Genomic DNA, 25566 nt, shown 5'->3' on the forward strand with positions numbered 1-25566 from the left:
CGAGGGCTCCCCAGCCCAGCCCAGCCCAGCCCGGCCCGGCCCGGCCCGGGCGGGCAGAGCGGGGCGGCGGTGCCCGGGGGCGGGAGCGCTGAGGGGCCATGGGGCAGGTCGCTGCCCTCTCCCTCAGCCGGCTGAGCGCTCGCTGCTGGCAGAGGCTCCTCTGGCCCGGCCCCGCGCGGATCCCTGGCGCCCTCCCCGCCCGCAGCCTGTCCTCCATGGCCGCCAGCATCCACTTCTCGCCGGCCGCCCGCAGCCTCTTCGACGAGCCGCTGGGCATCGCCGTGCAGGGCCTGGGCCCGCGGCAGCAGGTCACGCTGCGGACATCCTTGCGGGACGAGGCGGGCGAGCTCTTCCAGGCCCACGGCCGGTACCAGGCGGCGGACGACGGGGAGCTGGACCTGGCCCGCTGCCCCGCGCTGCCGGGAGGCAGCTTCAGTGGCCTGGAGCCCATGGGGCTGCTCTGGGCTCTGCAGCCCCGCAAGCCCTTCTGGCGGCTGGTGAAGAAGGACGTGCAGACCCCCTTCCGCCTGCGGCTGGAGGTGTTGGAGGGCCACGGGGACCCGCCCGGGCAGCTCCTGGCCCAGGCCGAGCACGAGCGGCTGTTCCTGCGGGACGGGGTGCGCAGGGTGCCGGTGCGAGAGGGGAGGATCCGGGCCACGCTCTTCCTGCCCCCCGGTGAGTACCGGCCCTGCCGGGCTCCTTGCCCCCTGGGTTTGTTTCAGTGACTGCTGTTCAGCCCGGGCTCCGGGGTTGTTTTCGGCAGGGCCGCTGCTCGGGCAGTCGCTTCCCAAGCTGTGGGGTTGCATGCGATTGCTCTGCGCCCAGAGAACACCCTCACCCTTCTCCATGGGTGAAGACCTCATGACCTGTCTGTTAGCCCAGTCCTTACATTCACCAGAGCCCCCCTGGATTGAAGCTCACCCTCAGTGCTCTCTCACATTTACCCCCATCCACAAACCCTGTGTCACCGTACTAGTTGTTGATGCCAACAGTTGTGTGTGAACACGTTTGTTTTCAGATGCCGTGGTGGCGGCGTGTGGTGCTGGCCGGCCCTCAACCTACCTTTCCCCTACCTGGCTGCTCTCCAGGGAACTCAGCTAGTCATTCTTAGGGCTGAACGTTGCTGTCCAAAAGTCTCAAGTCCTAACTGTGCTGCTGCCCATCCCAGCCTTTCCCCAAATCCTGAACTCAGTCATTTCAGAGTTGTTGCAGTCCAAGCTGCTTTTTACTGCCAAATTTGCACCATTTCTCTCTGCTTCTGAGCAGAAAGTCAAGTAGAGCATTATACAGGTTTGCCCTTACAGCCTTTCTGTCAGCAAATTATCAAGAGGGTCTCAGAGGTTTCCAGATTGCCTAAAAAATGCTGTGTTGTCCCAGCAATTGTCAAGGCTTATGCTAGTTGTCAGTAGGAAGCCTCATCTCTTGCCTTGATTTGGTCAGGTGCTCTTTAGCAGTTACGATCCCCCAACACATTCCCAACTTCCCTTCTCCCTGTGACCCAGAGGCTCTCACCAGGCGTGTCTCTGGTTTCATGCTGGAACCCCACCGAGTCAGAGAGCACTTCTACATAGTGTGTACTTTTCCCTCCCCACCTCCTTCCCTGCCTGCCCTTGGTAGCTCCTCCACGAGAGCAGTGCAATCATATGTGCTGTCCCAGCCAGCATCCCTGCTTATGATTGCGTTGTAGCCCTGTGGCTGGTGGTGAGTTTCCAGTTCTTGTTGTTTGTTGCCCAAGTTTTGCACATTAGTGTGTGGACACCTGAGATTGCCTATATTCAGAGCAGGAATGAAGAATCTGTATGGCCTTCTCCTTTCCATACTTCTTTATCAGTTTGTAGCCATCCCTCCCAGCTCTGTTGCGTCCCTATCTCCTGATGAGCCTAAGGTAGAGTTTCCCTCAGAGGGTAGCAAGACCAACTGCAAATATTTTCTTCCCTTAGTGCTCTGGTTAACCTGCTGTAGTACATTGACACAGGAAGTGAGAAGCCTGGAACATCAGAAGATGAGATTTTTGGGTCCATCTTTTAAGAAATGCAGTGAGGAGAATCCTCCTGGGTATTCTTGAAGCAGAGCTTGATATCTTTGCAGTGAGTTTGCATTATATAGGGAACTAGATGTGACTGTCAGGGGAGCCCTTCCCTTCTAGCCCTGATGTTCACTAAAACATTAGCAAGACTGCTGTTTTGTGCTGTCTTGTTTAATCTTGAAGCAATTTATCCATTTACTGAAAATTGGCACAGAATTTAGGATGCTTAGTACCATTCTTGATGCTTTTTTTTTTTTTTTTTAAAAAAAAAAAGATATATTCTCAGTCCTATCAATTTGGGATACAAATGAAGAGTGATGGGTTAAGGTAGCTGTCTTGTGGTCTGTTGCAGGAAATGGCCCCTTTCCTGGAATTATTGACTTGTATGGAACTGGAGGAGGACTCCCTGAATACAGGGCTTGCCTGCTGGCCAACTATGGCTTTGCTGTGCTGGCTCTGGCTTTCTACGGCTATGAAGATCTCCCCAAAGAGATGAAGGAGTTCCACCTGGAGTATTTTGAAGAAGCCATAAACTACTTGTTAAAACACACCCAGGTTGGCTTTTTTATTGACTCTTTCTCATTACTGGCAATTATCATTAGTTAAGTCCTGTCAGACTGCACACAGGGCAGAACTGCTTTATTTAAAATAGCATCTCTGCTCACGTTGGCTGTAAATAGTTCCTTTCATATCTTTAAGTCCCATTACAGTGGTTCTCTGGCAGATTGTTCCAGTTTTTCTGAACTGGCCGGGTGACACAATGACATGTGGGTCACATACTGGTAATTTCTGCTTCACTCACCCCAGTGTTGTAACTAGGGAACCAGTAGCCTTGAGGCTTATCAGGCTTCCAATAGGGCTTTGAGGTTTATGCTCTGTAATATGTCCTTGAGAACTAAATGTCCTTTCCAGCCTTGGAGCATGTGACACGCCTCTGTGATCCAGGGCTCAAGAAGTCCATAAATACCCATTTGTCGCTGTGTATTGTAATAAGGTGTTGTAGTCACTCCAAATGGTGGTATGTGGTGTGTGGCTTTTAGTAGCTGGCTGTGAAGTCAGGGATCAGGGTTCCTGAGCTGGCATCTCCTGGAAGAGAGCGAGCTCTGCTTAGGTCTGCATCAAGATGGCACCACTTGGAAGAGAGCCCTGCTTAGTTCTGCGTCTTCTTCCAAATAGCTGTAGACAGCAGTAGCTAGAGTTGCACAAAGCAGTGTCTTGCCACTCTGGAGAGCTCAAAATAAATACCTTCCTCAGCCTCAGAAATATGAGAAATTGTTAAAGGCCTTGGTTGCCTTTCAGTTGCCTTCCCCCTAACTGCTTTTGCTACTCCTCTGCCCAAAACCTACTTTTTCTTTTTTTTTTTTTTTATCTCCCCCTGCCAACAGTATCTTAGCCTGTCATGAACACCTTCACTGATACCTGCCACCATGTGTTCAACATTTTGCCAAGTTTGGGTTGTATTTTCTATTTTCCTCCTTTTCTGTGCTTCAGAGTCAGAGGGTGTGGAGCCTGTCATTCTGGTGCTAAGGTACGGAAGGTATTAAATTTTATTGCTGTCTCAGAGCCTTTTTAGCCCAGAAAGGGTCTTTGGATGTTGGAGCAATTGTGCAATTCACTAACCATCTTCCAGTATCCTCTGTTAGGATGCTGCTGCAGTCTCTGCAGGGCTTGTGGTAATAAGTCAAGCACAGAGCAGTGCTCCAAGGTCCTTCAGACATGGGCCTTGCACATAGGACCTTAGATGCCTCTACCTGGGGTCCAAATTCAGAACAAGAACTGCTGTGAACATGGCAGCACTTCAAAGAAATAGCAAGCAGTGGTTTATTGATTGTGGTTTCTCTTTCTCTCCCATCCAGGTGAAAGGTCCAGGGGTTGGGCTGCTTGGATTCTCGAAGGGGGGTGACCTGTGCCTCTCCATGGCCTCGTTCCTGAAGGGCATCACGGCCACCGCTGTGATCAATGGCTCGGTGGCGAACGTGGGCGCAGTGCTCCGCTACAAGGATATCACCATTCCCCCCCTCGGTGCCGATGTAAAACGCATCAAAATCAACAAGTCTGGGATTGCTGATATTGTCGATGTACTGAACAACCCGTTAGAAGGGCCCAACCGCCGAAGCTTTATCCCTTTGGAGAAGGCCGAGTGTCGCTTTTTGTTCATTGTTGGCCAGGATGATCACAACTGGAAAAGTGAATTCTTTGCAGTTGAGGGGAGCAAACATTTGCAGGCACATGGGAAGGAAAAGCCCGAGGTAGTCTGTTATCCTGGAGCAGGGCATTATATCGAACCCCCCTTTTTCCCAATGTGTGCAGCCTCAATGCACCTGCTAGTTGGCAAGCCTGTGATGTGGGGAGGGGAGCCCAAGGCACACTCTGAGGCACAGAGAGATGCCTGGCAGCAGATCCAAGCCTTCTTCCACAGGCACCTCGATGGCAAGCCCTCTGGAACAACTAATAAGCTGTGATGCGAGTTAGGTTACTTTCCAGAGGAAGATGCTACTGTTTCAGACTTGTTTTGTTATATGGCTCTGAGTGAGAGCAAAGAACATCAGAAAATAAGCTGTTGCATTTCTTTGAGGAAGATGGTGAGTGAGAGCCATGAGAGCTGCTTCCTTTTCACGCTGTCCTCTAACCTCAGTGACGTCTTGGCCTCCTTACCGTGTGTGGTTTGGGTTTTCAAGCTGTGGAAAAATGGTGGTGGCAAGGCTGGGTCTTTTTGGAATACGAGTTTAAGTGGAAGGTAACTAAGCTGAGCTGAGGAATGGGACGAAAATTTACCTTGCTGGGCTTCCTTAGAGGAAACGTTGGATGCCGTTGTCCTTACCAGAGATGGTTTCTTGCACTATTTCTGGAAGCAGCTCTTTTTTCTGCCTACCTCCAGTAATCTTCCTGTTCTCCAGGTGCACTTCCTTCAATTTTACTGTCTGTTCTTTTCCCCTCTCCCACATCACTGAAACGTATGCATCTGCCTTAACACTGTCATTTTTGAGACCTAATATTAATACGATTTTCACTTAGAAGTGTGGCAATAGCATGTCAGCGTCCCGAAATACCAAATTAACTCATTTACAGATGACAACAGCCCGTCGCCTGACAGAATATTCTGGGTATATCCCGTAGAAAGGAGGAAACTTGGGGGCTTGGGAACATTCAGAAGCGCAAAGGGAAAACAGAAGTGGCGTGGAGGTGTCGGTGGTCACGCCTGGACCCACATTTGGTCACCTCAGCAGGTGACGCCCTCCCGCCTTGCGGTTTTCTCTGAGGGGGAGAGCGGGGCTGCTGCCCTCACACGGGCCGTTAGCGGGTCAGCGCCTCACGGCTCCGAGCCGGGCGGCTGCACGGGACGGGCCGCCCCCCGCCTTGCGCCCGGGCTGTACTCGTGGCCCTCATTAAAGCGAGCCGGGAGCTTTTAATTGTGGCCCTCATTAAAGCGAGCCGTGGGCTGGGGCGGGCTCCAGGCAACCCTCGGTTTCCGCGGGGCGGGCGGCGGGGGCGAGGCCGGGGGCGGCCTCAGCTCTCGATTGAGGCTGCCTGGCGGGGGCGGCGGCGGCCCGGCCGTTATTGCCGTGGGCGCAGCGGCCCCGCCACCGCCGCCGTCATGTGGAGAGCGGCGGCCCCGCTGCGGGCCCTGTGCCGCGCCCCGCTGCCGCCGCCCCCCGCACCTCGGCGGCGGGCCGTGAGCGTGGCCGTGACCCCCTCCGCCGGGCTGGCGGACGAGCGGGTGGACACCCGCGTGGCGGGGCTGTCGGCGGGGCAGGCGGTGACGCTGCGGGCCGTGGTGGCGGACGAGCGCGGCTGCCTCTTCCAGTCGTGCGCGCACTACCGGGCGGACGGCCGCGGGCAGCTGCACCTGGGCACCGACGCCTCGCACGGCGGGGACTACACGGGCGTGGAGCCCATGGGGCTCTTCTGGAGCCTCGCCCCCGCCGGCATGGAGAGGCCGTACCAGCGGCTCGTCCCCCGCAGCACCGGCACGCCGATGAGGGTGGAGGTGCTGGTGCACCAGGGCCACAGCGGGCCCGGCGCCATCCACGGGCCGGTGATGGCCAAGGCCGAGGTGCAGCGCTGGTTCACGGCCCCCGGCGTGCGGAGGATCCGGCTGAAGGAGGGAGGCGTCAGGGGCTCCCTGTTCCTGCCGCCGGGTGAGTGAGTGCTGCTCGGGACCCCGCGGCTCTTCTCCTTTGAAAGCCCTTTTTCCTCCCCGAGACACACGTACGTGCCAATCAGCGGAGCAGCAGGGCAGATTTTGGGAAATAGAAGTGTATAGAAGGCCGAGTTAATGGTTTAGTTAGTTCGTTTGTTCCGTGGGACAAATGCAAAACAGATTTCTGGACGAGTTCTACCTGTTCTGCTTGTGGGATGGCTGTGTTTTATGAGCTGTGATATTCCGGTGGCCTGCTGCTGTTGCTGGAAAATGAAACCTTACCCCGACGACAGCGTTTGAACACTTGAGCCATGATTTAAGCTTCTGTATTCTCCTTGGTGTTGTTCTACTAGACCTGCAGCCCATATTGTCCCTAATTTATAATAGATCAGTTCTCCAAATCCTGCAAGTACCACTACAGTTATCAGGGATTTAAATCTTCTCGGTGAATGATTTCCAAACCAATAATCTTTTTTTTTTTATCCATTTAGATACAGATCCAAAGTCCACTGAAGAAGAAGAAAACAGCATAGATTGAACTTTGAATTTTGGATCAAATGTTTAGTCAGCATTCTGGAATTTCTACCACTGAGACGTGGTTATTTTGATATATCCCATCTTAGAGAGTGAGCTGAGTTTCTGTTGAGCTCAGTGGGAATCCAGAGATCTGCAAGCTGGAACTGCATTTCTCCTTTTACAAAGTCCAGTGTTGTAATGTTGTGAAAAAAGTCTGGGATTATTGCTTAAATGATGCTGGCATCCTTCTTGACGGAGGATCCAGTTACAGCATTACCACCATATCTTTCTTTGCTGCAGGGATTGTTAAGGCAGGAATCATAAAGGTCAACTGTCCTTAGTAAAAGTGAGATTACAGAAGCGGGCTTACACTGCAGTTATAATGTGTAAGGGATTTCACATTTCAGGCGCAAAAGTTAAAGGCTTTAGTTGTTTTTTTTTGTTTGTTTGTTTGTTTTAAAGCATTGGTAAAGTTGTTTAGCATTTCATCCTACATTTTAGTGAACAATGCAGAATCTATACTTGTATGTGTGCAGGCACTCAGGAAGGCAGTCAAGGATCCTTCTGTAAATTGAAGTTGTATTTCTCTCAAGACTCAAGGCTTGACTGTGCTTTTATCAAATGTACTTGCTAGAAAGCTTTCCACATAGGGATGATAAATAGAGTACTTTTTCCTTTTTTTTTTTTTTCCTAGCCACCTAGGCTGAGTGTTCATAACTATAGGTTACTACTGATCTTGGAATTCTGGGAAATTTGTCTGGACTGATCTTCTCTCACACAGAATATTGAATTTCAATGAAAAATTTTAGAACTGAAAGAAAAAGAACCTAAAAGCACGTTTCAGTGCTTTTCCGACTTTCTAATGCTTTGTTAGGAGGTTTCCATCTAGCATTTCTCTTCCAAAACTTCCTTTTCTCAAGCACCTTGAAATGTCACAGGTCTTGTCTTTGTTGCGTATAGATGGGGACAGAGAGTTAATGCACTTTTGCACAAGCAGGTACCTTTTCTGCCAAGCTATTCTATTTCCATTCTATCTGAATGCATCAGTGGTGACATCTGGTGGCCAGACAGAAAATAATAATAGAATCACTCGGGTCTTTATGGTTCCAGAGCCTTTAACCTAAAATCTGCTAGGACGACAGACAGCAATAACACAACACAACCTTGGCTGCAAAGCATGCTTGCTTAAGGTTGTGGTTCTCAATGTATCTGAAGCTTTGTGGGACTGCTGGTACACGTATATGCACGTTTATCTGTGCATCAGTTGCACACATGTAACCGCACCCTGTCAGTTTTATTCTCTTTTCACACATGCAATAGCAGGTCTGCTGCCAGCTCTTACAGTGTTGATGCTTTGATAGAGCTAGGAAGTTCAGCTGATTGCATCCAGCAGTGGGTGTCTCCACTGTTCTTTTCTTAATGTGCCTTCTTTCAGAGTTTGCATAAGTTTGATTGAATTTATTTATAGGCCTCTGTGCTATTGCCTCATTAGCAATGTGCTTGCACTTGCTAATTACAGTATGACTTCATGGTGGGAAAATAGCTGATTTAGAGTATGATTGTTCTGAGGGTAGGAGGTTAAGACCATTGAGAAATACGTTTAGATTGAAATAAATAAATAAATACATTTAGCTGCATACATATTTTAAGAGGAAGCTGGGGATCTGTTCTTAGTTTGAAATAGCTAAAGTGGAATAGAGCACTAATTCTCTAATCTCAGCTGTGCAAATGGAAGAGTAATGAAGTTCTAGGAATAGAACATGTCTAATGCCTTTTATATTTTATTTTTCACTCCTAACTAGATACTTTTTAGTGTCTTGTTGATAACTTGTCCTCTGTTCCTCTTCTTAATCCAGGTGATGGCCCATTCCCAGGAGTGATTGATATGTATGGTGACGAAGGAGGTTTGATTGAATTTAGATCCAGTCTCCTGGCTACCCATGGTTTTGCTGCACTTTCTCTGCCATATTTTGACTTTGAAGATCTGCCCAAGGTCATGAAAGAGTTTAACCTCGAGTACTTTGAGGAGGCAGCTAGATTTCTACAGCGTCACCCAAAGGTGAGTGTAATGAGAGATCTCTCCAGACAAGGAACTAGGAAAGACTTGGTAGTCATGCCCAAGGGGTGGCTGTGATTTTCTTGGAGTGTCAGCTTATGCTGGGCAGGTTTAGGCCAAGTAATGGAAAAAAGTGTAGGTCCTGCATAGGCAGCCATGCGTATCTCCACAGAGTGAATTTCTTCTGGCACAAACAGGCCATTAAATACATTCACACTGGAAACTAGATAATTCCTGATCGTTAGGGCAATGAAGTGCTGGGACAGGCTGCCCAGGGAAGTGGTGGAGTCACCATCCCTGGAAGTCTTTAAAAGACGTTTAGATGTAGAGCTTAGGGATATGGTTTAGTGGGGACTGTTAGCGTTAGGTCAGAGGTTGGACTTGATGATCTTGAGGTCTCTTCCAACCTAGAAATTCTGTGACAGCCTCCAGACAGGAGCACTGGTGGCTTATAGAGCAATAGTCTGTACTTGAATTTCCTGATACCTGTTTTGGGAAGAAGAAAATACTTGCACCAAAATGTGCAGTAGGTGAGGTCCAGCTGACTGTACTTGTGTCCAGCACAAACACGGCACCAGTGTTATTTGATGAGGTCTGACACTTGTTGCTCTCTCTGAAAAGTAAGACACTTGAACAGAGGGGGGAGTCTGGATCCAGGCTGTAGCTTTGCAACAGGCCACATCTATAATTATTATATATATATTTTTTAATAGCACAAGTCCAAAGGCTGATAGCTAATTCTATTCTATTGCATGTTTTCTTTATTCCTTTCTTCCTCTCTTCCCCATCCCCCTATCTTATCTGAAGGTGAAGGGGCCAGGAGTTGGAGTGATTGGGACCGGGAAGGGGGCAGAACTAGCGCTCTCCATGATCACCTTCCTGCCAGAGGTAGTGGCTGCTGTCTGTATCTCTGGCTGTAGTTCCAACACAGTTGCTGACCTCCACTATGGTGAGATGACTCTGCCCGGGCTGCGTTTCGATATGAATAAGGTCAGTGTTTCTGACACTGGTGTGTTTGACACCTTTGAAGCTCTGGATGACCCAACGAATCCTGCTAATTCTCCTTGCACGATCCCCATTGAAAAAGCAGAAGGTCACTTTCTCCTAGTGGTAGGGGAAGATGATCGTATGTGGAAGAGCTCCTTATATGCTCAGCTGGCAATTGGGCGGCTGCGCCAGCATGGGAAAGAAAACTTTGCACTTCTGAGTTATCCCGGAGCAGGTCACCGAATCGATCCTCCTTCTACTCCCTTTTGTCCGGTGGCCGTGGATCGTGTTCTGGGGGTGCCCGTTCTGGGGGGTGGAGAGAGCAAAGCACACGCCTATGCCCAGGAGCACTCCTGGGGAAAGATTCAGGAGTTTCTGCACTTGCATCTGGGATGAACACGTAAGCACCTGTAAGTTGTTGCTGCTGAGCTTGAGACACCAAAATGACTGGAGGGACTGGCTGAGAAAAGGTCTGAAATGTGAAATCACCAAATGACAGTTGCATCCAAACACATCCAAACAGGAAGGGATTTATTTGGACTAGCTGAAGTTATTTTAAGTAGGTACACGGAGGAGAAGTGACCCAACCGTAAGTAGGCTGCATTGTAGTACAGATTTGATGGCCTGAATTGATCATGGCACCAAGAAACAAGTGTCTGAAGAGAGGGGTAGGTACCGTTTGGCTTGCAGTAGCAGAGATTCACAGAACAGCCTGTGCCCGTAGAAGTGACAGACCACTTCCCCCTGGCGCAACGATGGCAACCTGTGGATGAGAGACCTGGACGTCAACATGATGAATGGTTCTGGCTGGGGGCTGTCAGTTACTTCAGCCTGGAGCTGATTTATAGCCCATCCCCTGGAGGTGTTTTCCACTTGCACAAAGCTGGAGAGCTGTATTTGTAGTGAGTCTCTTGACCTCAAAGTGTGGTCTTCTGGCAGCAGCTGGAAACAGTCTTGGTTTTGTCCAGCTGCAGTTGCCTGTTAAAGGGGGGAAAACAAAGAGTACTTTCCCTGTCATCTAGGGGGAATGGCAGCACTAGTGCTGTCTTGTATTAGGGATGTCAATATCTGTTCCTATAATGCCTTGGATTGGCAGTTGACAGAGCATGAAAATTCTGTTAAGTAGCAGAGTTAAATGCAGTTATGCCATGTGCAAGTCTTACTTCTCTCTTCACCACTTGTTTTGAACTAAGAATAATTGCCATTACGTTAGGGATTGTGAAACTCTTTTGATAATGATGTCAACATATGGTGACAGCTGTTCTTGGGGAGTTGAGAGAAAAGCTGATGAGTAGAAGACTGGAAGGTAGGCTGTAAAAAAAAAAAAGTTGTCATCTTGTGGTGATGATTAACTTACAACCGTAATAAGAAAAAAACAACTAGGATTTCTGTCCCAGGGCCGCCCAGGGTTGTTTTTTGATGTAATTTTTAGCTAGTGCCTTATTTTTCCCTACCACTCAGGTACAAAGAAACATTTCTTCCCAAAAGACCTGATCTCTTGCAAGGGTCTTGCCAGTGCTGAAGGCCTGGTTAGCAAGGGTTAAACTGATGCAAATCTCCTTCAAGGTCACTTTGTCAGACCAGTTTGAGAGCTGCCCAGGAAGATACAAAACCTTCACTTATGGCACTGAATTTTGCTTTGCTCTCAGGGATCTTTTCTCTCCAGTTGACTGCCAATTATGCTCAGGTCTCTTTAGCTTTCTGCAGCTCATGTTACTCCTTACCATTTGAGTGAAATCCCACTCCCTCTGTACACCATCACTGCCTACTGTATAATTGATCCATCCACTCCTTAGAAGAGACGCTCCAGCCATTTCACTCCACACACAACCTCTTCACACCTCGTCTCACCTCTGCCTGAAGAGACCTTCGCAGAGCCCTGCCTGGTGCTTCAGCCTCCCCTGGTACTGCCCGCCCCGGGAGCCCTGGACCACAGCCTGCTGTGATGCGCACCTTGCTGGTGCTCATCCGTAGCACCCTGCCCTTTTTCCAAGCTGAAGCCATAGAGGAAAGGGTTGCCTGCAGGTGGTTTTTGTTTTGTTTTTGTTCTGTCTGTCCGTGTCATGTATCCACAGCAGTTGGACCTCTGGGTGTGACTGCCTGGCGTAGAGCAGTGCTGCCTGTAACTCCTGTTACCCTCCTGGTGTTGATACCTGTCTCCTTATCACAGTGCTACCACACCGCATCCACTGCCGTGCAAGATGGCAAGCTGCAGATTCAGGAAGTAAATGCTGACTGGGAAAGAACAAAAAACACGTAGCTTAAAAGTCCCCAAACCTTTAAAAATAATTGTTAGGTATTGTCAGATGTCTGCAGCTTGAAAGTAAACTGCTAAAAAGTTATTAAAAAGCAAACCAGTGTAAGAATTTGACATTGGGTTTTTGTTTCTGTGTAGGTCATTTGTTTGGAAAGCTGGATGTTTTTTATCATCTTATTTTATTTTTTAACATCTTTTAAACAAGGGAGGGAAAATAAAGTTCTGTGAACGGGTCAGGATATCCCTGGACGGAACAATCCAGAAACTGCCCTATGGGAAACCGACCGGCTTCTGCACGGGCACTCTGTGTGTCTGCGGTGCTCCCGGGAGGCCGCGGTCGGGCGGCTGCCGCTCCCGGGGCCGGGCCGTGCCGGCGGGGCGAGGCTGGTGTGTGAGCGCGGCTTTACCTCCCCCCCGTTCCCCGAGCGATGAAATAAAGCGTGCGGACCCACGGCACAGCGGCGTGCGGCTCTTCTTTCGCGGCAGAGCGCAGGGCACCCGCTGCCGCCCGGGCCGAGGCCGGGACCCCTTCTGAGGCAGCCCCGTCGCCGCCTCCCACAATGCCCCGCGGGCCGCCCCCCGCGCCACTTCCGGGATGGGACTTTCTCCCCGGCGGCCTCCCCGCTCTCTATGGTCGCCAGGTGCGGTCGCCTCCGTGCTCTCTCCCTCCCCTCCCCGCCCCTCCCCGCCGGCGCTGCGCATGCGCGGGAGGCGGCCGTGCCCTAGCAACCGGAGCGTGCGGGGTAGCAACGGCCATGGTGGGTGCGGGAGCGGCCGGGGGGGGGGGGGGGGGCACGGGAGGGAGCGGCCGGGGCCGCGCTGAGGGGGCCGGGCGGGGGCGGCGGGGGCAACCTGAGCGTGTGCCGGGCAAGGCAGCGCCCTGCTGGGCTTCATGTGGCGGGGGGGTGCGGGAAACAGCCCGCCCCGTGCCCGCAGCCGCCTCCTGGGGCAGCCAAACGCTGCTGTGGGGGCTTCTCGGTGCGTGCGTTGCTTTCTTCCCCTGAGGCGTTCTCGTTCCGGCAGCCTCTGGCGGCTCCTCGGGGTGAGGACCGCAGCCCTCGGGCGCTGGGCGTTTTGAGCCCGCGAAGCAGCCGGGCTTCAGCGTAACTGCCCGCAGGACGCTGCGCGGTGTGCGCCTTGAAAACAGCCTTCCCTGAGGGAAGCCTCCCCACAGGAACCTACAAAACCCTCCCTGATCCGTGTTCTCGTGGTAACCCCCCGCTGGTTTTCCCATTTCCACCAAATTGGCTGTTACAGCGGGAGGGACGTGAGGGAAGAAGCCGTTCCTCGATGCCCGTGGGTCACCGCCTTCAGTCTGAGCTGGCTTTAGGCAGGAGTCTGCAACAGGGAGATGCTGGGACTGAGCTCACGCACCCTGGGGCTGTTACAGATGGCTAGCAGGACTGTGACAAAATGTGAGGAAGCTCCATCAAAAAAAAAAAAAGATTAACTGGAAGCCAGTTGTTTTTGCTGGCACCCTGGCAGCTGTGGCACCCTCAGCTTCGTGAGGCTGTCAGAGTGTGGCCTTCTGAACAGCAGTCTCTGGGGTTTATCCCCACCAGGCTCTAAGCAGGCATTGTCCTGACAGAATTTTACCAGGTTAACCGCACTGGACCCGGAGCTAGCTAGCACATGATATGGATGGGACTGAAACAGAGCTCAGAGCCCTTCCTTCGGTTGGGACTCAGGCTGCTGCTGGGTATTCAGTGCCTGCAGCCGTTGTTCTGTTTGCAGCTGCCACAACCCTTGTCTTTTGCCTTTGGGTCCAAAATTTCCAGGGGTTTCAAGTACCCAGCATTAAAGCTTTGTGACCTGAGGTGACTACCTCTGAGATTTGGAGCTGAAGTTAGTTTGTTGGTTTTAACTTTTACGGTCAGTTTTTTGACGGCTGATTACCTGAAAAGCTCTGTGTGTGCTAGCGCTGCAGTGAAGGGCTGCATTGATTTTATAGGCAGGAGGCTGCTGATTTGTGAAAGATCAGTCTCTGGGGCCTTTTTAATTTGAAAACTTCTTGGAATATGTTTAATGCTTAGGATATACGAGTGTCTGTATATACGAGTGTGCATATAACTGTCTGGTTATTGTCATTTTGTGTTGATGGGACTGATGAGACAGAAGAGTTAGAATTAGTGACAACTGAAGGTTGATCAGTGGGTGAATCCTTAAAAAGCCTGGTACAGGAGCTCTCAGATTTTTTTAACTGAATATCATATGTATCCACATCTCATGATGTGACTGGACATAAAACAACTGGAGAAAAAAAAAAAGTAATAGTTTCAGATTGCTTTTGAGTTCTGGCAAGAGGTACCTTTATCGGTGAGCTTTAACAGGCTTTATCTTTCTGTCTATTCACTGAGTCATTTTCAGAAAAGAAATTGCTAATGCACGTTAATAGCAAGTGTGTTTTTCTCAGAGCATTAGACAACATTTTTCAGTGCAGTAACCCCAGATGTCTTTGAGTTCAATTGAATTTAATTGTCAAAGCTAACAAGCAGTGCCCAAAGCCATGGTCCAGGCTGGGCAAGAAGCAAGGTCAGGAAGATGATGTGCTCTTGTGAGTCCAACGGATTCCTTCTGAAAATGCTTCTGAGTTCCCCAGAAAATAAAATGGAGATGCCTGGTGGGTTCCAGCTTCTTAGAATCGGCTAGAGGGCAATCAGGCCCTAAACAGGGAGATGAGCAGGACTGGAAAAGGGAAGGGGCAGGAGGAAGGTTTGCAGTGAACGTGTTGGCTAAAAAATTGCAGTGAATATTCATTTTCATTTGTTTTATTTTTAGGCAAAAGCAACGACTATCAAAGAAGCTCTAGCCAAGTGGGTAAGTACTAGAACAGTATCTAGCTGCTTTGCGGTATTTGGTGGTGTGGATTTTGACTACATTCACATAAATCAATTTTTCAAACTTACTGTAACAAATAAGTTTGCTTGAAACATCTGCCATACAAAGTTTCACAAAGTAAAAATTCTATTCCTATTACTGAGGAATAATCAGTTGTGTCGGATTTTCTGCGTGTTCTTGGTAAACTCATATGGTTGGTAAAGACAAGTCTGTTTTGCTCCCTTGCCTCGTTCTGCTGAATATGCATTGACAGAAGGCCTGAGGCTACAGAGAAATTTATAGTTGGGGATGTCATGTTTTAATTATGCCCTGTTCGTTTTACCTGAGTACAGTTCTTCCCACAGAGTAAACAGGTATGAAATGCTGACGGTACTGAAGTCAGTGAACCTTCTCCTATTCTCTGGTAGCAGACTGTCCCTTATTATATTGGCCGCTGTGCAAAGCTTGTCCCAGAGTTTCTTGTTTTTCTTCTTAAAGTACTCTGTTAATACAGTTATTTGGGGCAGTGACTGACCTTGTCATGGAGCCTTCTAGGAAGCTGTTTGTTGGAAAGAAAGTGGATATAATGTCAAATGATGGCACAGGATGCCTCTGGGGTTCAGTCGGCTGAACCCAGTGAGGATTTTTCCCCAGTGGCAGTGAATTTGAGGTGAGGGCACACATTGTATATACATGCTTGCACTCTCTAATTCTGGACAGCAGCTACAGTGAGAGCGAGAGTTTATAAATGTTTTTGTCTCTAGAAGATCAGGATGTGTAGTTCTGTGAACAGGTATAGCTGGAAGCCACATGATCTTTAGCATGTGTTTAAGGTACCAGTCTGCAACTGAAGATTACCTTCTTTGGGAATTTTGCTGTTATTTCACATTTCATTTTCAGGTATGTTGCTATACCCCGCAAACTTCACCCTTGCTCCCTTGATAAGAACTAGAATGCAGCAACTTGCAGACAGTAGTGTTACTAGATATGTGAGCTGAATTTTAAAAAATGCTATCTTTCCTTTTTCTCCTTCACTCTTTCTGCTCTCCAAAACCTCAACTCCATGTTTTCTGTTAAAGATTTATTTTACATTTGCTCCTTTGTCACATGTTTCTTAGAAATAATGGATCCGTGTCAGTGAGTTTCCATTAATGTTAATTACAAAGTGCTGAACGTTCATTTCTGTTCATGTTTTCTGGGGTGAGTTAAAGCTTCCCTTTACCGCTCCTAATCTGGGTCCATGTGACTTGTAGAATTAGATCTGCTGTTGTGTTGCATTCCAGCTGTATTTCTAACCCTTTGGCATAAGGGTTTACCTATGCCCTACAGTCAGGATGAAATCAGTTAAATGAAAGCAACTTTAACTCAGCAAACAGGTAACTTGTTCGTGTCGAGTGCCTGTTCTACCTGTGGTTTCTCTGTGGCTTACTGTGGTATTTCATCAGACCTTCCTTCTGCTGGTGGGTGGTAAACAGGATGAATTTTCTTTCTGCACGTTCTCACTCCTGGCCATATTCCATGTTAGGAGCTCCCTCTTTGTCATACTTTAAGAAAAAAATGTATTTCTATTTGTTGGTTTAAGATGGTAGATTAAAAGTTAAGCGTAAATGCAAATAGATACAGCATTATCCTGGTTCTTAGAAAAGAAACTTGAAGTTTCACATTTGTATAGTGACTTAATTTTAATGCATTTGCCATGTTCTAGCAAAACATCTGACATGCTATTTACTAGATTGCTAATTATGAATAGAAATATTATCACACTGGATTTGGACAGAAACTGGAATATAGGTAAATGCATGTAGCAATGTAATGATTTTCTATTAAATTAAGTTGTCGGAAGTATTTTGAGCACATAAGAGAGAAAATAATGTTATCAAAACCTGATCTTGTTCTGTGGTATTCTTAAATGCTTCTGGGAAGCAATTAATTTCACCCAAAAGTAGAGATATAAAAGAGAGACAATCCAGGCCGGACCTCAGCCCTCTCACTTTTCAACAGCTGCATAAAATGGGGAAGAAAACAAGACTCCTTGTTTCGCAAACTCCAAATAGATTTCTCCTTTGTTAACGGACCTCCAGCCCTCCCACTGAATGCTGAGGGAATCAACAAAATGTTCTCTTTGTGCTGGCAGGGAAGCAGCTGTCAAAACTAGTGTTATTACTGAAAAAGAGACTTGGCCCAAGTATTCAGTCAATAATTACCATCACTTCAGAATTTGAAAAGATTTAATAGATTGTATTTTTAAATAAACACAGCCAAATGATGTTATGACTGTTTTTCTAAATCTCTGGATTTTATAAAGAATATAATCTAGAAAATTTTCAACTTGGGTTGTAAATAGGAAATTTGTCTTTTACTGGACTCTCTGAAGTGTGAAATTTTCTGCTCCTTTTTAATGACTAACTAGAGGTGATTCTTTTTCAATTCCTCATTCTGTGAATGGTAAGGATTTATACTTTTCTTTAAACTACAACTTCTCCATGATTTCTAACTGGCTTTTGATTCGAAGGTAGAATACAGCCAGTCTAGACTCGGAACTCCCTCTTTGTCTTATGGTGTGTTCTGGTGGCTTTTTTTCTGAGGAGTGTAAGATGTTTCTGTTTTCATGTACATGTTTGTTAGGAGGTAGAGCTGCCATGACGGAGTTACCAGTTTGAGGCTGGGTGCAAGCTATCACCTCGGACAGAGGAGCAGGAGTCACAGCTCCGACTTCACAAGGAGGAATATCTAGGGGCTATTCAAAATGGCTAAAAACATGGAAAGATTTGAGAAAAATGCTGTTGAGACGCTCCCCCCAAATGCACTCCCCTGCATTCTGAGTTTGTGCTGTGAGCTAGGCGTGAGTTCTGAGCTTTCTGGTTGAAGTAGGAAGGAGATTTTTGTGAGAGATTTTAAGAATGTGCTTCTGTTTCAGATTGGCTCTAATTGAGGCTCCTACATGTCAGTCTCTGTGACAGTGCCTTGATGCAGACTTTCAGACCTCCAGTTATTCTCCATTTCTTTTCAGGAGAGGATGCCTGAATGAAATTGCTCAAGTGTAACACATCTTTAAAGAAAAAAGCTTATGTAATGTACACATGCTTTTAGTTTCTTAGAATGAAGCTACCCTTCCCCTCTTCATGCTGCGCCAGCTGGACTCTTGATAAAGAGTATTCAGAATGCTCCCTCTTTCCAGTAATTTCTTTTAGTAGTATGTTGGAATTACCTCTGTAGTAATTACTTTTATAGGAATGTTATAGTATAGTCATTCTTAGTAACTGCATGTAACAGCGTGCACATTCTTCACCTTCTCTTGTCTTCAGGAAGAAAAAAATGGCCAGAAGGCTTCAGAGGCAAAAGAGGTGAAACTGTATGGCCAGATTCCTCCTGTAGAGAGGATGGATGAATCTCTTTCCACCCTTGTTAACTGCGAGTAAGTTCAGCTAAAAACAAATTGGAAACTAACCATTGTTGTATCACTTTTATTTTTTTCTGCTGTCCACTATGTAAATACATGTACGTGTTTGCTGTGTTTAAGTGTGGCCTTCTATGCAACACGTTTCTTTTCTTTTTTCTTTTCTTTTCTTTTCTTTTCTTTTCTTTCCTTTTTTTTTTTTTTCTCAACTAAGCTTCTCTTTCTACCAACAGTCCCTGTTTTTGATTCCAAGATCTCTGTCACTTAATCAGGAAGATGTTATGGTAGATTCTGTACTAATATTTGTCCCTAGAAAATTGCTGTATTGTTTATCAGTATATAATTACAGGTCCCTGCTTGGAATCTGTCAGCTAACTGACACATTTATGATGCATTCCAAAATTTATGCACGCCTGTTGCAGTTTAACATCAAAAGCTATTATATATATATATATATATATATATAATTATTATTTCTTTGGTGTTATAAGCCAAAGTCTGTAATATCCCCTTGCTCAGGCTTTTTCTGTGTTGATTGGCAACAAATGAGAGTTTCTTCCTAAAATTCTGTTCGTATCGAGTCCTACAGCATTAATCTCATAACTGTACAACACGTTGCCTTGGTTAACGTGCCCATGTGGCACAGTATAGCGGCACGCAGAGTTATCTAAGTAGCTCTGGGTACCAAATCAGTAAGGCCATTGTGTAACTGAGGAAAATGTAGTACTGCCTATGTAGGAGATGGGAGAGAGAGAAAAAAGGGGACTTCTGGAAGGGATTTTGAGCCATTTCAGAAATGGATGTCCATGCATTTGTTAAGGCTAGGCATAAAAAGATAACCCCCTATGTGATGTTAGTAGCACATAGTACTCTCCTAGAAGCTAAATAAATTTACAGAAATCATGAGGGTTTGTGGATATTTTGAGTCTCTTCACACATACAGTTTGTTCACTATCTAATGAGAGAAGAATAGACAGTTATTTCTAATGCAATGGTGTTTGGATGTGGAACTCTCCTGATATGATACAGTGATTCCCTTTATACTGTGAGTTGATTGTTTTTGCTTTTAAAGGAAATTGTCGTTGTCTACAAACTGCATTGAAAGAATCGCCAACCTGAACAGCCTAAGTAAGTGACACAACCAGTGACTCGTTGTATTTGTTTTCTAATGGCTTGAATAGGACATCTACCACGATTTGTCATATGTGTCCAGCTTTATACCTATTTTATTCTTTTTAACTCCTTCCTCTTAGAAAATTACAACTGACTTTAAAATGACCAGTCTTCCTGGAGAATGCATGTTTAGTAGTACTGCTGTATTTAAGCATGTACCTCTGTGCAGTCTTGCCAGTTGTCTTGCTGTGCAAGCTTAACAAAACAAATCCATTCAGAAACACCTTTGTAACATCCAGTGCCCTGAATTATGATATTCAACACCTAATTGATTCTAGAATGATTTAACAGCCAATTTCCACACTCATGAGGGAGAGAGTCTGCAGTTCAACAGCTTTGTAATTGTGGTATTGTCTGCTGCTGAGGCTGGAGTGTTGTAGAGCTGGATGCACAAATGTCATTCCATTTTGCAGAGGGTTTGGATGAACTAATTTGGATGTACTTGTTTTGGCTTTGTTCTTGCTTGAAAGGTATGTGCCAGCTGACTAGAAGGTGGAACTGAACACCTCTGGGTAGCTGGCTATGAAAGCTCACCTCACTGGGTTTCTATTCTACTTTTGGACAGAAATCTGAAAAGTCTGTCCTGAAGACTCTGACTCTGTGGCATGATTGGCAAAGAGCTGAAGGTTTTGGGCTAGAGATTCCAGGCTTTTCTGTCCCTATCAAACTGCCAGGCAGACAGATAAGGAATCCAGAATACTGTCCTCCACAACTACACACTGACAGGGATGTCAAGGAGCCTGAGGAACTTAACTGTCTTCATAAATTTCTCAGACTTTCCCAATCAGGGAAAAAATATTTCAGTAGAGTCTTCCCAAATAACTATACTGTAATATTTCGATGTGGATAACTCTGTCATGAGCAAAAAATAAATAGGCAGTTATATAGTAAAGGTGAATCCAATTAAGTCTGAAGTGGTTTAAAACATAACAAGTCTTTCAAAGCATCTTAAACATTTATATTAATAAAATATAGAATCAAAACAAATGTTCTGTGCCAAATATAGAACTATGTGGTCTGTCTCTTAAAGGTATGTGAGGACCTCACAATTTCTGTTGGCTTCTGTGAAAGAGAGAGAAATCAGTGCTTATAGCCATGACAGCAAACAAGTAATTATTACAAATTTGCTTTTATTCATTGCAGAGGGGAAGCTGAGAAATCTGTTCAAGTTCTGATCACTCTTTTCAAACAGAAGAGATGAATATTAGTGTATATACCTGATATACTGATTATGCTGAGTAGATTATTCTGTGTGAAGGACGACAGCCCTGTGTCCATACATGTGAGGAAGATATTTTAGATAGCAACAAGTGCTGGTTATGTGTTTTAGTGTGTGTAAATATTCCATGAGGGAGATCTTACTTCTTCTAAAATATATCATATCTCAGAACAAGTTTAATAAAGAGCAGTAACAGCAGTTAGAAACTGTTTTAAAGCGTAGCTTTTCAAGTAATCTGTCATTTTTGTATTTGTAAGTATCCTCTCATCTCTTAGAAATTTCCAGAGCTAGTGCAAACTTGTGATTTCTAAATGTGAGTTACAAAGAGATTAAGGATAGCTGGCTAGACCCAAAGCCTCTCCCATGTGGATGGGGATCCTTAGGGATATTCTGGAGAATATCAGCTGTGGTTGACTTTAGATTTACAGATTATGAGTTTCCATATTTTGAGCCTGGTTGTGTATTAACCTTTTTAAGAATTCTGATTGTACCTCAAATTTGTAATGATAACTAGTCTTCCTGTTTTAGAATATTTGCCAGGTGTGGTTTTACCAGGTGTGGTTTCATCCCTACATTCTTTGAGATAGAACATATAATTATCTCTTCTAGATCAGCCTTGAGTCTTCATGCATAGCAGTCCCCAGCCACTGCATGTGCTATGAGTGCAGCCTGTTGCTACTTGACTGGAACATTCATTGTTCTTGCCATTAATTATTGCACAGTGTATTTTCAATCATTATACATACAAGAAGAAAACAAGATCATTAAGTATTTCATCCTTCAGCTACTGAGAAGTCTTGAAATATTAGTGAGAAGTATTGATCCACACTTAACCCAGCTATATCCTGCAACTCAGTTTGCTTATTTACACCATCAAGAAAGCTTGTGTTAAAACTGAAAATGAGTTTTACAGAAGGACTGCTATTCTGTCATGGTTTGAGTTTAAAAATCCAGCAAGAACAGCTCACTTAAAAAGCTGCTTTGTCTGGGCGCTAGACTACGTTGAGGTGTTTCTCACCAGACTTCTGTAAGGAAGCTTTATATTCTGTCTCTATTTTAAAAATCAAATCTGCTGCCTTAAAATGAAATTGGAACAAGTTTTTACTTGGAGAAGAAGGGATTTTCACTATGTGAAATCAAACCTAGCAAGTTAAGAGTTCAGATGCAAGATGATTTTTTTTTCTTCCCCCTAGTATTTATCTGGACTGAAATTCTACTAAATAACTAGCTTTGTATTCATGAGCATGTTTCTGAGCTGTCCACTGCATCAATTCCTGTTCATTTTCAGGGGGTTTTGTTTCTCTTATGTCATTCTTTCTTAGGACAGCCTATTCAGAATGTGGAGTTTTTTTGTTTGGTTAGTTTTTAGAAGTAGAATATGGAGTTTTACCTAACAAGAAATATTCTTTTATCTCTTTCAGAAAATTTGAGGATTCTGTCTTTGGGAAGAAATAACATAAAGAACTTGAATGGATTGGTACGTGCTTCTTAATATTCTTTACTAACAAAACGGAATGCTGTCTAGGATGTGGATTAATTTCCCTATGTTTATAAAAGTCTGGCTTTACTTTAAAGTAATTCCTACAGGCCTCTGTAAGGGTTTTTCTTCCAGAAAATCCATACTTAGGCTATGGTTCTTTACTAAAAATATTGGCAGTCCTGTGAACACACGCTTCATGAGAGTCTGTCCCATTTATGTTACCTGGCACACTGAGCAATAGGGCTTTGGGAGAGAAGGTGGTGGAAGAACTAAGTGTACCAGGCAGAGGAAGAAATATTGGGGAAAAAAAATGGGATCAGTTTTGTTATATTTGTATGAAGGCAGAACTTCTGTTCAATCAACTTTTTTTTTTTTTTTTTAAATGAATGTAAAAGTTCTTTTCTTCCTTGAGAGATACTGTATGTTGCCCCCACAGAATATTCCTCCTACAGAATATTCCTCTTCAAAGCTATTGCCGCCCTTTGAGATACCTTATCTCTTAATTGTAAAATGCAGATGTAAAATGTAAAATGTATAGTGGTTGGTTTACAAAAACTCTTTTTTTGAGGGTTATGAGCAACTTCTGTTCTTCAGGTACAAATGTACATGCGCTTGAAATGAATCATTCTCTCATACTGTATAAAACCCCCTGAGTTGTTGAATTGTAGGTACTTTATGTATATTTGCAGTGCACAAACAGCCAAATTCGTCTCCTCTGTCCCTATGCCCTGTGATTTCAGTCCTCCAAAATATATTTCATATCCTTTGCTCTTAATTCCCACTGATATTTGTAATGCTTAATTAGGGACCTGCTTAAAAGGAAATAAGGACCACTATACTTTAGTAATTTCGTACGTGAGGTGGCCAGTAGGGGTGAAGAAGAGTAAATCCGAAGAATAAGCAAGACTTACTTCCAGTTACCTGAGTCATCCTGTCATTTTCCAGGAGGCAGTTGGAGACACGTTAGAGGAATTGTGGATCTCGTATAACTTCATTGAGAAACTGCGGGGTATCCGTGTAATGAAGAAGCTGAAGGTTCTTTATATGTCAAATAATTTGGTGAAAGACTGGGGTAAGCCATTCCTGTCTATTTAGCTTCCTATGTAGTATAGTGAATGCATGAGCAAGTGAAAAATAGTTCTGTGTGTTCTGGGGCTTAAATTTACTGATAAGCCTACAGAGGTGCACTGAATCCCTAAACAGTCACTCATTCAAGAGATTAAAAGTAGTTAGAAAGTTGAATTTAACTTCTAAGCCCAATGGAGTTTGTTCTTTGAATCATTTTGCTTGGACTTATTTGAAATGTGTACCTGTTCTTTAACCTGCTACCAGTTCAAGCCCCAACAATCCCTGTCCTCTTGTATCTCATGCTATTTATGTTTGCATGGAGTTTGAAAAGAAGGTTTGGTGCAGTTGTACTTTCCATGTTCCACAATCTGGTTGGTGTTTTCACATTTGTGGTTGCAGCAGAGTTTGCGAGACTGGCAGAGCTGCCATTACTAGAGGATCTGGTGTTTGTAGGCAATCCACTACAAGAGAAATACGCCTCTGACCAGAAGAACAATTGGATTGAAGAAGCAACCAAACGGGTGCCCAAGCTGAAAAAGCTGGATGGTGAGTTTGGGGTGTGAGGCAATTGATTTAAGTGAAGAGATTAATACAAAGAAGTCCATGAGGAAATGAATCACAACCTCAGAAACTCATCTGTGTGACCATGTAATGTTCCTCCCTCCTCTCTGTGGGGTAATTTAGAAGTAGGCTAACCTGTGGCAGCTGAGTTTTGCAGCGCTAGCTGCAGGATCTTCTGAAAATGTCTGATGTGTTTTTGGACTGTTAAATCCAAGAAGTCTTGCAGTCAGCCCGCAGTTGGGCTTTACTCTTAAAGTTATCCAGTGAAATAGTTTTAGCACATAACTAATAGGAAACTGAAATATTTATACATGCTTAATAGTGGTTTGAAGTTTTCTTGTGGAGTTCACATGTTGACTTGTGAAATTATATACTTAAGTATTTGTCATTAAGTAAGTTAACAAAGCTTTTGGTCAGGCAGGATGAATTACAGTTTTCCCAGCAAATTTCTTTTTTCTTTTCTTTTTTTTTCTTTTTTTTCTTTTTTTTTTTCTTTTTTTTTTTGTTTTCCCCAACAAAAGATGGTGATTTGGGAGAATGAGGGTGGACAGGGATATATATATTTTTTTAATTTCTTGTACAAAGGCAACTTTTCAAAGCTTCATGCAAGTTTCCCAAATGCCGGAGTATTTCCCTCTCTTTGTTTTGGTAAGCCTGAATTTATGGCCTCTCCTCTGCTGCTCTCCTTTTTAAGTCACTGACATGAAAATACATTAAAGAACATCCTGAATCGTGAGTGGAAGTGAGATAGTTTTAAAATCTATTTTACATATCCTATTTTCTGCTAATGGAGTTGTTAACTGTTCTCTGTTAACCTTTGTTTGCTAAAGCAGTGAAGAGGAGAGCAGGACTGGTAACAGTAATAACAGAGTAGCAGCAGAAAAGGTGAAAGAGGACAGCATCAGTGTAGGGAGCAGCAGATGGGCCATGAATTTTTTAGGAAGTGGAAGCCTGGTGAGAGAAACGTACTGCTGTGAAGGATGGCCTGCAATAGTCCATTTACTACTGTAGTAAAAAACACTTTGAGAGTAGAAAAAATGTAATAGGGCAAGTATCTAAAAAGGCAAAGGGTAACCTTGTTCACATGAGGCTACACTGTTCATTTCTTAAGCATCCCTGCATCCTGGAACAACGGACAGCTCTGAATTAGGCAGGTGCTTTTCCTACGCAGTTTAGAAAGAGAGAAAGATACTTAAGAATGGAAGCCACAGAAAACAAAGATGTTGAGTAAAAGAAAGGTCAGAAATGCTAGAACTGGATGTAAGTTTCTTGCTGTTACACTGTCCCAAGATCCTGCTATTTTTATACACTGTATGTGAGGATTAATATATAGGCACTTCAGAATTGGTGAAATGGTTGAGTATCTTCTGGACAAAAATAAGCACTGAAGGTATTTTCCAGGGCATAAACTGTACCTTTCCCTGCATAATCTAGTCATAAATCTTTGTAGATTTTTTTTTCTCTCTTTTTTTTTTTTTTTTTCTCTTAGGTATCCTAGTTATTAAACAAGAAGAAGATGAAGAAGGAGGAGGAGAAAACTGATTAGACTTTTGTTCTGGGTATTTAATTATTTAATTATCTCCAGATTGCTCAGCACATAGAACTTTGATAGAAACGTTTGTTTTGAAGAAAATCTTTGGGCAATTTTTAGAAGACCAGCTTGTCTCCACTGTCTCTCACCCAAAGAATTATTTACCAAAATACAGGCACACCAATTTTGTCAAGCTTATGACATCTTCTGCAGAGACCAGTGGAGCTGAGTTTATCTGCTGTTTGGTTAGTAAGTAATCTTTACCTAAAATAATACCTAGCTATTCCTAATCCCTGATTAGTGGTGCTTGTTGTCCACTCTCGGGTTGTAATACAAC

At 45.1% G+C, this 25566-nt stretch overlaps 2 protein-coding genes across 2 annotated transcripts; both read left to right on the forward strand.

Moving 5' to 3' along the window:
• The first annotated feature begins 41 nt into the window (after positions 1-41).
• Positions 42-5383, forward strand: LOC311210358 (acyl-coenzyme A thioesterase 1-like). The gene is made up of 3 exons (XM_084288256.1): positions 42-675; positions 2379-2581; positions 3883-5383. The coding sequence occupies exons 1-3, from the start codon at positions 99-101 to the stop codon at positions 4486-4488; spliced, it is 1386 nt and encodes a 461-aa protein (XP_084144382.1). The 5' UTR covers positions 42-98; the 3' UTR covers positions 4489-5383.
• A 188-nt stretch (positions 5384-5571) lies between these two features.
• Positions 5572-25255, forward strand: DNAL1 (dynein axonemal light chain 1). The gene is made up of 10 exons (XM_084288257.1): positions 5572-6165; positions 8540-8742; positions 9547-9999; positions 14762-14800; positions 18106-18215; positions 19270-19325; positions 22011-22066; positions 23015-23141; positions 23537-23683; positions 25188-25255. The coding sequence occupies exons 1-10, from the start codon at positions 5622-5624 to the stop codon at positions 25238-25240; spliced, it is 1788 nt and encodes a 595-aa protein (XP_084144383.1). The 5' UTR covers positions 5572-5621; the 3' UTR covers positions 25241-25255.
• Positions 25256-25566: the final 311 nt, after the last annotated feature.

Source organism: Netta rufina (assembly GCF_964035555.1).
Source record: "Netta rufina genome assembly, chromosome: 5".
In the NCBI taxonomy this organism is placed as follows: Eukaryota; Metazoa; Chordata; class Aves; order Anseriformes; family Anatidae; genus Netta; species Netta rufina.

Excerpts from the sequence above, each read along its gene's own strand:
- LOC311210358 (XM_084288256.1), top strand. The coding sequence starts at position 99 with ATGGGGCAGGTCGCTGCCCTCTCCCTCAGCCGGCTGAGCGCTCGCTGC. Across the intron at positions 676-2,378 it reads CACGCTCTTCCTGCCCCCCG|GAAATGGCCCCTTTCCTGGA; the intron begins GTGAGTACCGGC and ends GGTCTGTTGCAG. Across the intron at positions 2,582-3,882 it reads ACTTGTTAAAACACACCCAG|GTGAAAGGTCCAGGGGTTGG; the intron begins GTTGGCTTTTTT and ends TCTCCCATCCAG.
- DNAL1 (XM_084288257.1), top strand. The coding sequence starts at position 5,622 with ATGTGGAGAGCGGCGGCCCCGCTGCGGGCCCTGTGCCGCGCCCCGCTG. Across the intron at positions 6,166-8,539 it reads CTCCCTGTTCCTGCCGCCGG|GTGATGGCCCATTCCCAGGA; the intron begins GTGAGTGAGTGC and ends TTCTTAATCCAG. Across the intron at positions 19,326-22,010 it reads CGCCAACCTGAACAGCCTAA|AAAATTTGAGGATTCTGTCT; the intron begins GTAAGTGACACA and ends TATCTCTTTCAG.